This window comes from Trichechus manatus, unplaced genomic scaffold (assembly GCF_000243295.1).
Source record: "Trichechus manatus latirostris isolate Lorelei unplaced genomic scaffold, TriManLat1.0 scaffold00123, whole genome shotgun sequence".
Lineage (NCBI taxonomy): Eukaryota > Metazoa > Chordata > Mammalia > Sirenia > Trichechidae > Trichechus > Trichechus manatus.
In genome coordinates this window covers 977,027-994,957 of record NW_004444059.1, presented here as the reverse complement: position 1 = coordinate 994,957, position 17,931 = coordinate 977,027, and the positions used below count along the sequence as shown (strand labels likewise).

General features: G+C 48.6%; 1 protein-coding gene across 3 annotated transcripts; it reads right to left on the bottom strand.

Moving 5' to 3' along the window:
* Nucleotides 1-181: 181 nt before the first annotated feature.
* ENDOU (endonuclease, poly(U) specific) lies at nt 182-16,348 on the bottom strand. 3 transcript variants are annotated; one of them, XM_004384548.2, is made up of 10 exons: nt 16,137-16,191; nt 10,632-10,754; nt 7,708-7,779; nt 7,055-7,189; nt 6,406-6,577; nt 5,678-5,877; nt 3,119-3,232; nt 2,335-2,441; nt 1,468-1,610; nt 182-739 (listed from the first exon to the last, which is right to left on the bottom strand). In XM_004384548.2, exons 1-10 carry the CDS (start codon nt 16,189-16,191, stop codon nt 619-621), a joined length of 1,242 nt encoding a protein of 413 aa, XP_004384605.1. In that variant the 3' UTR covers nt 182-618. The 3 variants fall into 3 exon arrangements, with proteins under 3 accessions (XP_004384605.1, XP_004384606.1, XP_004384607.1); XM_004384549.2 differs by lacking the exon at nt 10,632-10,754; XM_004384550.2 differs by lacking the exons at nt 7,708-7,779; nt 10,632-10,754 and having other exon boundaries at nt 16,137-16,348.
* Nucleotides 16,349-17,931: the final 1,583 nt, after the last annotated feature.

Genomic DNA, 17,931 nt, shown 5'->3' with positions numbered 1-17,931 from the left:
TCCCACATCAGAGTTCCCCCAGAACCCGTTCTCAGAAGATCTAACCCCAAAAAAGACCAAATCCTCACTGCTTGGTTTCCATGGCCTGATTTCTAAGAGGTCCCCAACACAGAGGGAGTTGTACTTTGTAGAGTTGTATACAATGACAGCCATTAAAGTAATCTTGAATTTCTATCAGCCGTTCTTCCTGAGAACAATTGAAAACACTTTCACAGTAATAATATCATCAAGTTTGCCCTCTCACCAACCCCAGAAAGAGGAAAGGGAGAAGTTCTCTTTCCTTTACATGAAAGGGAAACATGGGGCCTGGAGAGATAAAAGGACATGTCCACGGTTCCAGCACACATCAGGACAAAGAGTTATCGAGGGTTCCCACCTTTTCCGTCTAGACTCCGATTCTTAGACTACGTTGCCAAAATGGTGGAGCACAAAGATTTGACTGTTTCTGTGCGTTTTTCTAATTCATTTCTTTTCCATTTTTCCAATATGGGTATTTCTTGATTGGAGAATCCCGCTCAGTGACCCGGTCTCCTCCCTTCCCTCTCCAGCCCAAAGCAGATAGCTCCCCACTCCTGGGACAGCCCTCACTGCCCTCATGCCCCTTTCTGGTTCAGAGTTCTACTGGGTGGAAGACACCACATAGGCTGTGGCAATGTACTTCTCGCCATTTCCATAGGTGGACTTGTTCCAGGTGTAGGTCTGGATAGCCAGGGGATACCCAGCCAGGCTTAATGGGCACCTGTGGGAAAAGATCACTAAATCATAGGGGCTCTTCACTTCATGCTGCCCCTGTCCCCCAGCTGAAGGGATCAAGCCCAACCCAAGCAGAAGGGGTCCCTCCTGTTTTAAAGGGCCTTTAAGAAAGAGCTGCCACAGGTTTCCTCAGCCATGGGCAGGGAGCCCTTCCAAAACCTATGTTTCATTTTCTATCTCCTTAAAGAACACTGCTCTTCATCTTTCCCCGAGCAGTACTCCAGAATCCTAAAACCCCAGATTCTACAGCTGAAACCCTCCCTCACAAAAATTAAATGTTTGCCTAGGGCTACAGAAGTAGGAAGTCCCAGACATCATAAATGTTAAACCTGGAAGGGGCCTCCAGAACACGAGTCCCAGTGGTTCCAAACAGTATTCTCTGGGGGTCCGGGACTCACCAAGCAGCTTTGAGGACCACATAGATGCAGCTCAGAGACCCAGTGCCATTTCTATCTGTTTTACATAATAGGGTCCTGCAGGAGATTCTACTTGGGGGAAGGGAATGTGGTTCTGCTGCTAAGATGATGTTTGGCAGCCACTGACTAAATCCAACAACTTCATTTTCTAAGTGACAAAACCGAGGCCCAGAAAGGTGATTTGTCCAAGCCCACACAGCCATTTAGTGGCAGAATCCAGGTCTCCAGAATCTCCCCTGGCTGAAGACAGCCGGCAGCCCCAGCCCCGCTCTCCAGGTCCGGCTGGCCCAGTACTCACACTTTGCCTGGCCTGGCGATGAAGCACAGGGAGTAGAGCGCAAACTCAAACTCTGGGCTGCTGCCGATGAAAGAGGAACCCACTTCCTTATAGTAGCCGTCCCAGTTGAACTGCATCGCCAGCACATCAGGATAGGAGTCCCACTGCAGAGAGAAGGGCGGTGAGGGGGACGAGTGACTCCCACACAGTGGAGTCAGGCAGACGGGTGAGGGCCCATAGCGGGCCTGAATGGGCTTTCTGGGGCAACTGGATTCTTTAAGTAGAGGAAATGGTCTGCCCTGCTAAGGTGTCTGAGCCCCACTCAGTGGACCCTGTGCCTAGAGCTGCCAGTGCACATCTACCAGAGAGGCCAGAGTCTGCATCCATACAACCAATCCCAGGACAGTGCCTCACATTGGAAGGGAGGGACAATTTCTTGCTCCCAACTCACTTCCTAGCACAGGGCAGCAAAGGGTTGTTTTTTATAAACTGTATGGTGTGTAACTCAGAGTAGCCAGGCTGAAGCTTCCAGACAACTGACCATACTAAGGAAACTCAGGCAGGGGCAACAGAGTCTTTGGTTCTCCCCTCTGAGAGTCCTCCCCTGCCCCTGTCCTCCCACCCAGAAATGCTGCCCTCTGCTCCCGCGCCCTGCAGTTCTCCAGCCTTCACTATTCGGAAGGGAATCCCAGCGTCCTGGCTGGTTAAGCCTCCTCTCCAGAGATGGGAAAGTCAGATTTACAATCCCCATTAGGCTGCTGATGAGAGTTGGGTGAGAGACAAGCCCCACTTGTCAGTTCCATGACTGTTTGGAACACGGAAGGAAGGCAGAAAGTCTGGGCACTAACAAGGCTTTCCCAGCCCAAGAGGTCAGGGCTCAGCACTCACAGGCCCATCATAAATGTAACTGTAGTAGTCAAGCAGGCCTTCTTTCTCCTGTAGGTAGAAGCGGATCCAGTTGTGGAAGCCAGTGACTTTGCCTTTTTTGACTTCACCTATAACAATCAAAGAGTCCAAGGTGGGTGATTGGCCCTTCCTTCCCTTCACTTACCCTCCAATCCCTCCCACCCCACACCAAGGCTGTCTCCCTCCTCCAAGTCTCTGATTCCTAGAATGACCACCTATCCTTCACAGGTAGGAGTCTCACCTCTGACTCCCCAGAGTCCCTCCCATCCTTATCTCTCACCTCAGGAAGACTCCCTTTTCATCTCAAGCCCTTGGGAGAATTCCTCCTCTCTGCTGACTGTGGTGACCACACTAGGATACTCTTCTCAGCCCTTTCTCTAGGAGCTAGCCAGACTTGGCGAGAGCTTTTTGGAGTGGGGCAGTGGGGAGAAAGACCGTGGTCCTCTTGGGGAGCAGCTTAACAAGCACTGGAGGCAGAAGCTATTCAGAGGCAGACAACCTGGCCCCTAAAACTTCTCCCATCCTAGACAGATCCCTTGGGAGTCCCTGTATCTGGTCTTCTTTCCCCTTACGTATTCCAGAAGACAATGTTCCTCGGAATGGCTGATCAAACCCTTCCCTCTTGACCTGGGAATGGAAGTGTCTCGTCTGCCAGCTGGCTTGGCTGCTGATACATCAGTGCCCAATGCTGCCCTACTCCTGACTGAAGTGGTTCCTTTTCATCCCTCCACCTCCAACTCTTTCCTTCCAAGCAGAGTGATCCCACCTGAGAAGACATGTTCAAAGCCACTTGAGTCTCTCTCTCCATTGCGTCTTGAATAGAGTCCAAACCACATGTTCTTCAAGTCATTGACAAACTCTTGCTCTGAGCTGTAGCGATCTGGGGAGGGGAACATAGAGGACTTAGGAGAGGGGACGACTGGCCTAGGTCCTGGGAAGCAAGGAAGAGCTATCTGCTCCAGTATATCAGGAGACACATGGGTTCAATCAACAAATGTATTCAATTGTTCATTCAACAATGACTTACAGGGCACCTATTTTGTGCCAGGCCAATATCTAAAGGCCAGGGATTCAGCAGGAGATAACAAGGACAAAGTTACTGCCTTTGTAGTTTACATTCCAGTGGAGGATACAGATAATAAACAAGTAAGCAATGCATAAATAATATGATATCAGATAAGTGCTATGAGGAAAATTAATCAGAGTAGCTCATAATGATGGGGGTTCTTCTAGAGAAGAAGATCAGCAAGTCTCTGAGAAGGAAGCATTAATCAGAAACCTGAATGATAAGGAGTTAGCTACACAAAGATATTGGGGAAGATTCTTCCACGTAGAGGGAAAAGCAAGCACAAAGCCTTTGAGGCAGGAATGAGCTTGGTGTTCAAAGAACTGAAAGAAGGTCAGTATAGCTGGGTATAGTGAACAGGAGGGGAGAGTGGTGGGAAAGGAGGTCCCAAATTATATGTGGAAGGTACAAAAGAAATACCACACATACTCTCTCCTTTCAAAAACTTAAACGACAATTGGAAAATAAGACTAAATGTACATGACATAATGGAGAGTGATTTCACAAACTGAATACTTGCCACTTGCTGTGCACTTACTATGTACCAGGCTTTCTACTGGGTGCTTACATGCATTAATCCTAAAAAAACACATTCCACAGATAAGACTCAGAAAGGTAAAATGACTTGTCCAGGGTCGCACTAATAGCAGGTGGCAGAGCCAGGAGTCAGACCAAGTCTCTTTGGCCCAAGGCCACACCTCAAACTCTCAGCCTGCTGAAAGCCGGCAGTGAGCTGGGGTAAGAGGATGGCTTTTGTAAATGTGGTGGAATGTGGACTAAATGGGATTTGAGCAGGGAGACAGTCGAGAAGAGGGTGCAGCAATGATGTGGGAACCCTGGGTTCCAGCCCGGGCTCAGCTTCCAACCTCCTTTGTGGCCTCACGCATCACTTGGCCTGTCTCCATTTTTGTCATTTGAAAAGTGAAGGGAGATGTATAGTAAACCAAACTCGGTGCTGTCGAGTCAGTTGCAGAACTGCCCCATAGGGTTTCCAAGGAGCAGCTGGTGGGTTTGAACTGCCGACCTTCTGGTTAGGAGCTGAGCTTTTAACCACTACACCACCAGGGGTCCAAAATGTATAGAGAGCAAAGTATAATAGTGGTTACCAGGGGTGAGAGGGAGGGGGGAGAGGGAGAACCATTGTTTAGTAGACAGTGAGTGTTTGTTTGTGGTAATGGGATATTTGGCAATGATTATGGGTGGTGGTTGCCACAACATGATTAATATAATTGATATCACTAAATTGTACACCTGAAAAATGTTGAATTGGTAAGTGTTGTATTATATATATTTTTACAACAGTTTATAAACCTATATTAAAAAAATAAGTGGCACACACAAAAGGAAAAAGAAAAAAGTGAAGGGCTCACTCTAGACCTCCAAGATGCTCTCCTGGTATCATTCGAAAGAGGACACCAGGGGGCAATGCAGGATTGTGTCCTCTTCACGGGGATTTCTGTGTGTCCCTTGCTTCTCTTATAAACAGAGCCTTGTTACCAACTCTAAGGAAGGCCTGCGGCAGCTCTGAGCAGAGGCGATCCCACCGCCACTGACGGAAGACCTGCAGAGTGCAGCCCTGGGACACAGCCCAGCTGCTTGGAGTTCAGGAAAGGAATCCAGAGGACACTAACAAACACAACCCTGTGCCAAGAAGTCCCACAGCCAAAACCTTTTTTGGTCTGATTTGAATGTATCTGGAGTTGCTCCAACCAGAGCCCTTACCGGTAGAACTTCCCTCTCTGAACCTTTGTTGATTTTCTGTTGCTGTTTCCCTAGCAAAAATGTGGAGTCAACCAACCACCTTCCTGGACTTTGTGCAGGAAGAGGGAGGAGAATCAGAGACTCTACCTGCCTAAAGTAGTGCTGACACTGGATCAGTGAGGGGGTAGAGAAGTGCCCTGGGAGGAGGGGTGGGAGTGGTTCAGGACCCGGGAAGGACCCTGAAACTGAAGCAGGGGTGCACTAGTAGGCAGGGGGGAGGGGCTAGATGGGGCAGCTAAGGTCAAGTCAAAAGATGGAGTGATTTCCAAGCCAGAGAGCGGTTAATTCAGCTCCTGGCTAGGTCCATAACCTCTGGGCTCCTCTCTGACCTCCTCCCTGACCCCTCCTGGATGTACACTGACCTCCATGTAATCCCTACTGTTTTCTCACCAGCTCTCTTAACCTCCCCACCATGGAGACCCCAGAGGTGCCTGGCTCTCCTGCAGATAGACCCCAGCCCTTAGCACTGCCTCATGGGGCCTGGGATGGCTCACTCACTATGGTAGTGAAGGAAGCCGTAGAGTTCCTTCATGACGGCTGTCTTCATGATCTCTCTGAGGAAGACATCCTGCTCAGCCAGCTGCTGGGCACTAAAGTGCTCCCTGTGGCCTGTTGCCCGCTGGTAGTTGTTGAGGAGGTTGATGAAGGCAGCATAAGTTGGTTTAGAAAACAGCTTCTCATTGACATAGGTGAAGAGCCTGGGGGAGGTAGAGGGAGACCCACTGACAGGCCTGAATATGGAAAAGAAATCCCTTCAAGAACTTCCGGGTGGGGCAGGGTTAGGTTCAGGAGCAAAGTTGAGGACTTTAGATACTCTTGATGGCTACTCATGAGGTCATTCTTTCTTCTATTTCATCCTTGGAAGGTCACTTCTATCTTCAGCCTGGCCAATCAAAGAAACCCTCCCAACTATATCCTCAATCCCTCAAGACGACCTTATTTGTCTCTGGGGCCTATTTTTTTCTCTTCCTTTGATTCTGCCTGATTTGAAGAGAAAAGAGAAAACAAAAACCAAACCTGCTGCTGTCGAGTTGATTCCGACTCATAGTAACCCTATAGGACAGGAGCAGCTGGTAGATTTGAACTGCCAGCCTTTTGGTTAGCAGCTGAGCTCTTAACCACTGTGCCAGCAGGGCTCCAAAAGAGAAAAGAAATGAGGCATAAAAAGAATCAAGGATGAGGGAGAGACTTTGGGGGAAGCAGGAAGAGAAATGAGGGGAACTCACCGCTGTGGGCAGTGATCCACTTGGTCTCTGGTCTCGGAAGGGGAGATGCAGTTTTGGCTATTGAGAACAATGTCTGCCTTCTGGGCCTTGTTGATGTCTGCCTTGTAGATCTTCTCAGAGATGCTCCGAAGCTCGTCCTTGGTTATGGCATCACTGCTGTGGGAGAAGCCCTCTGGAAGGAATTAGAGGAAGAATGGTCTCAGAGCTGGAGGGAAGACTGGGGTAGGGCAGCTCTCTGTGTGCATCCCCTCCTGGGAACCTTCTAGAAGCTAGCAGTGAGGGCAGGGTCATATGGGAGAGGGGCCACGGTCAGACACCCTGGGGTTGGAGAGCAGGGCACTAGGGTCTAAAGGACCTTAAAAACATTACATGGTATTGCCACAGAATGTCCACAAATTGTCCACACTGCCCCTTCCCTCTAGGAAGGTTCTCAAAACTTGGCATGCATTACAATCTCCTGGAGGGCTTGTTAAAAACAGATTGCTGAGCCCCATCCTGGTGTTTCTGATTCTGTAGGTCTGGGGTAAAGCCTTAGACTTTGCATTCCTAATAAATTCTTAGGTGACCTGTTGCTGCTAGCCCAGAGACTACACTTTGAGAACCACCACTCTGTCTCTCAGAGGCTATGCTATAAGGAGCAGGGACTGACCGTGGCCACACAGCATCTCAAAATCCTCACAGCAGTTTCCAAACTCTTGGCAGCGGGCATCACAGTGGCATGGGCGGTGCTTGTCAACAGGTTTGTAGCAGCGGCCGCGGCAGGAGCTGGGTTCTGAGTACAGGTCTGAGGGAACAGGGGGCTTGTGTGTCTTCAGGAGACCTCTAGAGGTCGCTCTAAAAGTCCCATAGGCTCCTTCCCTCCATCCCTCCCTTAGCCTTGCTCTTGTCACTCTTCCTACTAAAGGTCTCCAGGGAAGGAAAATAAACAAGCTTAGTTCGTGCACACCCTTCACAGGCAGGAAGTCCTTTCTGATGCCCAACTTTACTTTCTGGCCTGTTGTTTTTGTAATCTCCCTACTCTAAAAATAAAATCTTTTCCACTTCCATCTCCTGGCCTCTCCCTAGGCCTCAGATGTTCGTCTCTGGATACCTCCAGGCTGGGGAGCCCCTCAGGCTTCTTCCCTTCTAGGCCAGGCCCTAAGAGTGCAGCAAGCCCCTCTCCCCACCTCCCGGCTCTGGCTTTGGGGTCCATCTAGCTTAGGCCTGGGTCTGTTGCTGCTGCTATGGCCGTCCCCTCCTTGTCACCCCCTCCTGTCCCTCCTCCTTTATTCTGAAGGCCCCTTGCTGGGTAGGTAAACTCACTGCTAGCTGGGGCCTCCCAGGTCTCCTCCTCCAGCTCCAGGAATGCCTTCGGCTCTTTGGGGTCCTCCTCAGCTGTAGGTCAGAAAAATAAAGTCACCAGCCAGCCCCGAATGTTCTCCTCCCCTTTTTCTCTAGTTCTCAGCACCCCAAGCCTCAGGGACAAGGATGTAAAAACAGTGGCTAGGGTACAATGAACTAGTACCAAGTAAAGGAGGATGAAATCTGAAAATGGAAGACAAAAGAGGACAGATGATTGAAAACTGTTACAAAAAATGACAAATCTGACCACTTTACCACTCTGATGCTCAGTGTGCTCATCTGTAAAATGGGTAGGTGTGTGGTAGAGGGGGTAGCCCTTCTGGATTAAAAACTCTGATTTTGGTTACCACTATTCTTTAACTGGAGCCCTGGTAGCTGCTAACCAAAAGGACGGCAGTTTGAATCCACTAGCTGCTCCCTGGAAACCCTATGGGGCAGGTCTACCCTGTCCTATAGGGTTCCTATGAGTCGATGGCAACGAGTTTTTTTTTGGTTTATTCTTTAACTAGGCATCCCTGAGTGATGGAAACAGTTAAACAGTAGGCTGCTGACCAAAAGGTTGGTAGTTCAAATCCACCGAGAGGTGCCCCTGAAGAAAGATCTGGTAATCTACTTCCAAAAGATCATAGCTATTGAAAACCCTATGTGCAATTCTATTCTGAAACACATGGGGTCACCATGAGTCTGACTCCATGGCAACTGGTATTCTTTAACTAAAACTGACGGATGGATAGAGTTTTGCACTCCCCAAATTTCCCTCCCTCACTTAGGAACATCCCATAACTATAACCACTCCTAATCAGAGTCAAGGGCCAACTCCTCCCACAGGTTCAAGAAACAAGAGCTGTTTCCTGAGATGCCAACTTCCCTCCTTTCTTTGCCCCACTTGACAGTGGCCGCAAAGACTGCGTTTGGGGCAAGGGTGTGTACAGAAATCACTTTCCTCTTGCTACCCCATTTCCTGAGCAGGGCAGTCGGAGTGACTGCAGCCTTGGCTCTGGATGGAGAAGGGGTGGGGTGGAGGGGGGAAGAAGTCAGGCAGGAAATGTTCCTGGGGAGTCTGAACTTTTCTCTCATTACACAGTGGAATAATTTCCCCCAAAGGAACTACACTGTTACAAAGTGATTCCGAATCTATTAGTATATTTGCTGAATGGTATCATGTTATTGAAGTTCTGGTGGTTCAGTGGTAGAATTCTTGCCTTATATGTGGGAGACCTGGGTTTGATTCCTGGCCAATGCACCTCATGCACAGCCACCACTTGTCTTTCAGGGGAGGCTTGTGTACAGCTATCATGCTAAACAGGTTTCAGTGGAGCTTCCAGACTAAGACTAGGAAGAAAAGCCTGGCAATCTGCTTCGAAAAATCAGCCAGTGAAAACCCTATGGCTCACAATGGTCTGATCCTATGCATGGTGTTGCCATGAGTTGGGGGCTGATTGCACAACAGCTAAAAACAACATTGGGTTATGACTTTTCGAACCGTGGGTCAGGTTATTTATTCAATCAGCAAACACCTTCTGGTTACTTAAGTGCTGGAAATACACAGGGTTCTTAATTCAACCACATGTTATGCTAAAAATTTTTGTGAGCTGATCTGGAATCTTAACCCTCATTTTTTTCTATGGGAAAAGGGTCCTAAGATGCAAATCAGAGACTTAAAGATGAAATGCCTCCTAAGCTGGGTATTGTCTCTATCATTAATTGTTAGCCTGGTGGCCCAAGGTGAACAAGCCTTCCTGTAGTCTGCTGAATGGTAAGGAAAAGTAGGGGCACAGGAACAGTGGAAGAGGAGTAGGCTCTGATTCTGGGCACTGAGCTCTGGGCCTAGGCCTCCCTGCCTGGGCCTGATCACTGGGGCCTCTGCCAGTATATACAGGGCTTTTGTGTAAATTAGAAAAAGGTTCCCTTTCGGGGGAAGCAGCTCTGTGGGCACAGAGCCTAGTCAGCAGCCAGTATCTATGGGCAAATGAGGGAAAGGCACCACTTTCTCTGAGCAGGCACAGCTCTGCACCAGGGCACATGGCTTGGCAAGAAGAGCTGGATGTCGCTTGCCGTCTCATCCAGCTACCTTTGTGCAGAGCAGAACCTGTACCACCACGTGCAGTCATCTTGCTGCTCGTTACTAACTATGGCTTTAGTGACTGTGTTTTCCAACCTGGGAGTCAGGGCACGTGGTTTGTCAGTAAACTTAGCAAGGCTTTGTGTCACCCCGCAGAAGAGGATGATTTTTCCGGGACTCTAAAACATTGGAGGCATCCAAACAAGATTATTCAAAAAACATTGTTTTTAAATGGTCTATTTTAAAGCCATGCCTTTGGAGTGGTCGAAGAACAAAGGGTTTTTGAGGGCACTGCGTGTTTCCTTTTAATCTCTGGGCTGGGAATGACTGGTAGGAGATGTTTGGCCATTTGGTCCACTCTATGTAGGAAGACATTGTGAGGTGTGACAGTCACTGTATACCATGGCAGCGTTCCCGGTAGCACGTAAGTTGTGAGAGTTCCTTGCCATGTTTGTGTTTTTGTGATTTAAAGTGTTGAATAACAATTAATAATCTAATACATGCTAAAATATATTTTTAGCATTTTGCTTTTGGGGAATTACATAAACTTTCAAGATATTTTTAATCCCAATCGTTCAGACAGATATTGCTTCTGTTGTATTTAAAGTTGGGTTTTTAAATTGGTGACAGCCTAGAAAATCTGGGACAAGTGGTGGCCAAATCCTTAATCCTGGCTTCTGCCCCTCAGTGTGCTCCTTCTGTGCCCTTAGAGCCCCTCCCATCAGTCCTGGACCCTCCTCTGACCAGCTGCACACCCAAGCCAGTGACCTTTCAGGCAGGCTGGATGTGCCTGCCAGACCCTTCATCCCACAAGCATCCTCACCAGTACACAGGTGCTCATAGTCTCCACAGCAGTCCCTATGCTGGAGACACTGGCGGTCACACTGGCAGGCAGCATCCCGGTCAAATTTCTCATTACAACGAGATGCACATGACTCTGTTGTTCCTATGAGCAGTAAAGATCACAGATTCAGCTCTATGGAGACGCTATTCTTCTCGTAAAGGTAGCCTCTGCAGGAGCCTTCACTGATGGGGCAAAGGCCCCACCTGTCAGGAACATCCACGGCCACCTACGTACCACATAAGCCTCCTCCCCAGGACCCCCCATCAACCAAATATTTCAGGGCTCCTAATAGAGAACAGGGAGCCCCTGTGGTGCAGTGGTTAAGTGCTCAGCTGCTAACCAAAAGGCTGGCTGTGTGAACCCACCAGTCCATGGGAGAAAGATGTGGCAGTCTGCTTCCATGAAGATTTACATCCTTGGAAACCCTGTGGGGCAGTTCTACTCTGTCTTACAGGGCCGCTATGAGTTGGAATCGACTTGATGGCAACGAGTTAATACAGAACAGGAGTTTGATCTCAGCTGCTAACCGGAAGTTTGGTGGTTCAAGTCCACCAGAGGTGCCTCAGAAGAAAGACCTGGTGATCTAATTCTGGAAAATCAGCCACTGAAAACCTTATGGAGTGCAGTTCTACCCTGACACACACGGTCTCCATGAGTCAGAATTGACTCGACGGCAACTGGTTAACATAAAACAGGATCACAAACTCCAGTGCTTATTGGGAATCGGCAGGTAACAAACGAGTAGAGATGCAGGACAGTAGGAAGAGGTGGGACTCTGGCAAATTTGAGAGCAAATGCTCTGTCTACAATTGGTAGCCACTACTCGCTCCAATTGATTGTTGCTGTGCTGGGATGCAAGCTCAGTGTCTCCAAAGCCTCCAGTTTTCTGAGAGAAACCTTCATTTTTATGTGAAATTTCCCAATATTTAAAAACTCCAAGCAGGCCAAAGAGAGAGGTCTGTGGGCTGGACAGGGCATCTGTGGTGTAGACGAAAGTCAGTCCCACTGCTGTGCTGCCCTGCCTCTCCCTCCTGACCCACCCCTTCTTCTCATCCCACCCCATCCTTTTTATGTTTTCAGTGTTTTTGTTCTTCCCTCCCCTTCATCCTGTCTCCTCTGCACCTGCTTTTCCCGTGTCACATCCTTCTGTTCCTTCCAGTCTCTGGAATGCATTCGGATTAGTTTGTGCTCAGGATGGGGAAGGAGGCGGGTGTGGGTGAGAAATGGGCTTTGGAATAAGATTCTTTTATGTAACCACAGACCACATCCCTGACTCGAGCCAAATGGTTTGCAGAAGCAAGCTTTTGGTCACAAGGGGCATAAGACAAGAAATTTTTGAAAGGAAGAGTGTGAACCCACTACCACTCCTGAAAAAACAAGCTCCCGACCCTCCCTACTGAGGCCAGGTCAGCCCTCATGCCCACCACAGCAAAGACAGCGGAGGGGGTGGAGGGTGCATGCCAGGGTGACAGCTAGCCTGGGGGCCATTTCCTTCCACCCTGGGCTTTAAGCGTGATAAAAGAGTCTTTGTTTCCATTTGAGGTTCCTGAGGTTTGGATTTGGCTAATGCTGGGTTTAGGGGTCAGGCTGTGGGTTACAGATCATGTCAAGATCAGAGTCAGAGTTACTATTAGCATCCGAATTTGTATCAATGAGGAAACGGAAACCTAATTTGAACCAGGGTTGGGGTTAGTTAGGTTTAGTTTAAGAGTTATAGTTGAGATTTGTGTTTGAGTTACATTTTTTGGTATGTAAGAATTTAGTATCAATGTTTCAGTAAGGAGTAGGGTTAAAGTTTAAGGTGATGTTCAGGGTTAACAAATGTGTCAGGATTAGAAGAACAGAAATAATCCCAGTTTTGCTTCACATTAGATTTGGAATTTGGTTCTGGTTGCGATTTGACACAGGTATAGAATCTCAGTTTAAGCTTGGATTGGACTGGAAGTGAGTATTAGGGATTTGGGTTTAGATACTGGCTTGGATTCTGGGATTAAAGTTTATAATGAGGAATGGTTTAACAAAAAGGTTAAGAACCTGGACTCTGGCACCAAATTGCTTGGGGCTGGAATTCTGGTTCTGCTGCTTTCTAACTATGTAATCTGGTGCAAGTTCCTTGACCTTCTGTGCCTCAGTTTCCTTATCTGTAAAATGGAGTAATAATGGAACTCATAGAATATTTATGAAAATTTAATGAGTCACTGTTTGTAAAGCACTTAAGCCTGTGTGACACACAGTGGTGCCATACAAGTGTTTGTTTGATAGATAAACGGTGGCAGTAGTCTGTGCCTATCTGCAAGGTGACAAGTGTCCAGACCGGGTGGAGCAGTCGCCCTGCTGATATACTCAATCTAGCTGACTCTTTCCTGGCTGACATCATCACTATGGGCATGTGTTCTTTACATCAAAGGCATGTCAAGTCAAGATTAACCAGATCCTGAGGCAACTTCACATTCTGTACAGGCCTCCAAGCGGGCAGGCCTTTGATCCAGTGGAAAACTAAAAAAAAAAACAAAAAACGGATTGCCATCTGGTCAAGTCCGTCTCATGATAACCCCATGTGTTACAGAGTAGAACTGCTCTGTAAGGTTTTCTTGGCTGTAATCTTAATGGAAGCAGATCACCAGGCCTTTCTTCCATGACACCACTGAGTGGGTTTGAATGGCCAACCGCCAACCTTTCAGTTAGTAGATGAGTGCAAACTGCACCACTCAGACACCTTCTGATCCAGTGGATTGTCCCTTAAAAAAGACTAAGCCCAAGCCATGTGTCCCTTCAAACCCACAAGAAACCCTCTTGAATCTTAAAATGATACACCCTTGGAACCCAAATGCAAAGATCTTAAGGAGAATTTCCTAGCCCAGGAGGAAGGCTTCATCTGCAGCTGCTCAGTCAGGCTACACTCAGAATCCAAAGGGAGAGGATTCAGGCAAATCAGGTCAGTGTTTTTAATGGGCCAGATCAACGAGTCCAAGAAACAAATTCACTCCATTCCAGCAACTGGCACCAGTTGAGAAGGGCCGCAAGTGAATAGTCAGCTCTGTAGGATGGAGAATACCCCCCACTGGCCCAAGCTGAGTAGACTTTTTCATCTCTCTTCAAGAACTCTGTCCCAGTAGGAGCCTCATGCCCAGGGTTCTTCACATTCTCTGTGAACTTGGTCTGCTTCAAGACAACCTTGAGAGTTGACGGTAGAGGGCAGGGACGGGAGGGACTTTTCCTCATTGGCACCTCCCTGTGCTATTCTGGGGACACTCAGAGGATGAATCAGCCAGACTACTCACTCCAGCACCCCCACTCTGCCCCTCCTCATCACACAAACGCTCTATTCATACCTCGCTCACTAAGCCAGGAGCCTGAATCAGTCCACTGCTCCTTCTCCTCTGCCTCATCTCTCTGACTCTCTCCTTCTGCCTTTCTTCATTTTGGCCTTTTCTGTCTTGGTCTCATATTCTCCCTCCATTGCCTCGTGAAGAACTTAGGGCCTCCCATGAAGTGCTAAATTTCTCTGCACCCTTGAAGACATCAGTATTCCAGAATGTCCATTCCTTATCTATACTGCCCACCAGGAGAGCTTGGTCCCAAGCCTGGGTGGTTATAGCATCTCTAGACACCGACCCATCAGCCCCTCTGATGGTTTGGGCATCCTACATCTGTGCCATCCAGGGACCCCAGATGCTGTTTCCCTGGAGACCTAGTCAACCAAAAAGATTCATCTCCAGGACCAGCTACCTGCCTCAGTCCACTTAAAACAATAAGGCCTTTAGCACTCAACTTGTAAGTGAGGACCAGAGGCTGGCAGTGACTCCCCAATACGATTCATGTGTTTGCATCAAAGTTTTGAAATGTTGGAATAGTATAGACAAGGGAAGAGCCTCCTCTGTCCCATCTTAGGAAAGAAGGCAGCATCACCCACTTGACCTTCACTTCCTCAACAGCCCTGCAGCTCAATCAGATGGCTGGTCTGGCCCCCCAGCAGCAAGGATTCCAGCTGTACTTGTGATGCCACTGCTGCCTCTGCCCTCAGCTACTGTCCCTCCTGGGGTCAGGTGTCCTGAGTTGCACTCCTCTCCTGAGGCTGGGATGTGCTGACCCACTGTCTCTCCTCCACACGAGGCCCTGACATGCTCTCCCTTTCCTCCACACCAACAAGCCTGAGGCCAGAGTGTCCCACACCCTCCCTCACTCTGCCATTGCCTTCCCACCACCCAGGGTCCAGGCAGAGCTGGCTACTGGTGCTGGGTGCCAGGGTGGAGGTACACCATCCCATCCAGTGCTGGGAGGCCTGGGAATAGCTTTCCCTTCCAAGGGTTTTCCCTTTATGAATCCCATTAACCAAAAAGAGAAAGAAAGAAAACCAAACCCATTGCTGTTGAGTTGATTCCGACTCATGGCAACCCCATGTGCTACAGAGTAGAACTGAACTCATAGGGTTTTCTTGGCTGTAATCTTTATGGAAGCAGATTGCCAGTCCTTTCTTTCATGGTGCCCTGGATAGGTTTGAACTACCAACCTTTTAGTTAGTAGCTGAGATCAAACTGTTTACATCAGGGGTCTCCTTATCGACAGTCTAATTGGAAATGACCCCAAATTTCTCCCAGAAATATTTATAATCACAGTTCTAATCAAAGTTCTAATTCACTATGGTCTCACTCCATGCCAGGTGTTTCTCATGCCAACAGTCCTATGAAGAAACAACCTGGGTGGGTGGAATGAGCATTAGGCTCTGATTCTTTCTCCTCTGAGGTAGAAGAAGATTCTTCTCACACCCCTCAGTTCAGCCCTCCCGCTTGGTACTCATTCCTACCCACCGGCTAACCTCCAGTTAACACATCAGCATCAACATTTTGCACCATAACTAAACCGGAAAGTGAATCTTATTCTGCTGGTCCCATCCCTGCACTACTAGTAACTGTGGGCCAGGTCCCTTCTATGTTCTTTAGTTCACCTAACACTGGGACTAAGACCAATTATTCTGACCACTTGTACAGCCCCAGATAGGACGTTGCCCACCTCCCGGCCAGGAAACCTTCTGATTTCCTCCTGAGCCTGCCCATCACCTAAGGCATTACCGAGAGAAAGATCACCGCTTCGGACAAACTCATGCAACACTAGGCAGTGCAGGGAGTGACCAAGGACAACCGGGCCACTCGAACCCAACAGACCACAGTCCCAGCTTCATACCATGCATGGTCCAGGAAAACAAAACCTTGGTTAGATCAAAAGTCAAGTTGGACTAAGGGATGTTTGAGGTGGTCCTACAAGGTGTCAAGAAAGGCTTCCATGAAACTGGTCCATCAGCCCTGGAACTCCCTTCACATAGTACAGGCCACTCCAGAGACAACTACTGCATCCTCAGACAAGGACAGACCTAAGGTACTCCACAGCTTTAGGACTGAACTGATCCCTCACCTTGCCCCATTGCCCTCACCCTCCACCAAGTTTCCCTGCCATCCCTTCTCCCATCCCCACCAGACTGTGACTTACCAGCCCAGGCCAAGCCACAGAGCATGGCCACTATCAGGGGGACACAGGCCCTCATGGTGCTCAGTTGGAGGCCAAAGAGGGTTTGGCGTTGGACTTTCACTGGAGTCAGGGTGGAGTCCTGCTCTCAAATGAGCCTTATTTCCCAGGCTGATCCTTTTAAAGATATCACAGCTTGTGGATCTGGTACCTCCAGATCCTTTCAGGAAGGAAAAAGGGGAGGGAGGGCCCTCAGATGGATAGGGGCTGGGAGGAGGTGGGGCCCTACAGCTGTTTGAAGCCAGAGGGGAGGTGACTAAGAAGGCAGGTAACGCCAGATGTTTAGAACAGGTAATTATAGATGTTTGTAGCTGGAAAATAGGTCATCAAAGCAGCACAGTAACATGGGCCTAGGCTGTAGGGTTTTCTATCCAAATTAGGGGCGCGCATGGGCTTATCTTTAGGTGATTCCCCTCCTAACACTCACCTGCCTGCAAGCCGCAGGTCTGACCTTCCAAGAAGCTACAGGTTGGCTTCATCTTTGAATACTTCATGCTTAGTATAGATACCCAGTACACAGTAATATGATCATTACAAGTTTGACAAACAGTGCCTAAGCAAAGGCTGGCGGTCATTGGCAGGAGAAATATAGAAGGTATGGGTCAGAAACAAGGGATGCTCTTGTTACCATCAAACCACCATATGTAAATCACCCTAGACATATTATGCAAATAAGCCTCTGCCTCTAACTCATACTGAGTCAGCATCTCAGGTTTATGAGGTAGAGGAAGGACACAAGCAGTCAAAGGACCCAGCCTTCCTCCCCAGGAAATGAGGGCCCTACTCCCTTCATTCTCTACCTACACGCCTCCCTCCCAAGCAAGAGATGAGGCTTCTCAGGGCTCCATGTCCAAGAACAGAGGTGCAACTCCTTGTGACTGACAACAATGGAGGCGAAATCTGATAAGTAAAATGCCCTTTCCAGAAAGAGCCGTTCATGGGGATTTCTCAGCCCTCTTAAAAAAGGAAAATAGCATATAAAAAGGCAACATGGATATATGAAAATGTAAAATTCTGCATCAGTGATTTTTTTTCCTGGGATGGAGTAGGAAGGGAGTGTGTCTTCCTCATCCACTGTACTTTAACAGTAGAAGTTTCTTCCTCTCTGTCGTCTTCAGTTTTCTCATCTGTGAAATGATGGGGTTGGACTTGACAATCCCTTCCAAGGCCTCTGACTTTGAGTTTGCAGTTTCCTGCTCAAGCCTAGGTTGAGCTGTTGCCGGTGGATTCAGGAGAATTCCCAACCCCTTGCTAGGTGGTGGTGGTGGTTGTTGGGTGCCATTGAGCTTATTTCGGCTCATAGAGACTCCATGGGACAGAGTAGAACTGCCCCATAAGGTTTTCTAGGCTGCAGTGGAGATGAGACCAAATGTGGGGTTTCAGGGGTGAAGAGAAGGACAAGCCCGGGGCCAGCCATGCTTACAAGGGACTCAGAGGAGAAGCACAACTGGGGAGTGATCTGGCCCTTCTCTCCTGGAAGGAGTCACAGCAGAAATGGCTGTTTATTTGCATAAATTTCATTTGCACAACCTAAAAGCAGGCAGCTGAGCCACTGCCAGTCAGTCCTCATCTCTCTGGATTGGCGCCCTGTCCACATATCTCTGACTGCAGCTAGTTTAGGGGACAAAGGAGAGTGTCACTAGCCCAGCAGAAAGCAAGGGAGGCCTCAGAACTTAGGACTGGATGGCCTATCCCTTCCTAGTGCCCAGCTGGGCAGACCCAGACTAAGGCGGAATCCATCAGAGTGGGAGTCGAGTCT

Excerpts from the sequence above, each read along its gene's own strand:
- ENDOU (XM_004384548.2), bottom strand. The coding sequence starts at position 16,191 with ATGAGGGCCTGTGTCCCCCTGATAGTGGCCATGCTCTGTGGCTTGGCC. Across the intron at positions 3,233-5,677 it reads CGGCTTCCTTCACTACCATA|ATCGCTACAGCTCAGAGCAA; the intron begins GTGAGTGAGCCA and ends TCCCCTCCCCAG. Across the intron at positions 2,442-3,118 it reads CTTTGAACATGTCTTCTCAG|GTGAAGTCAAAAAAGGCAAA; the intron begins GTGGGATCACTC and ends TGATTGTTATAG.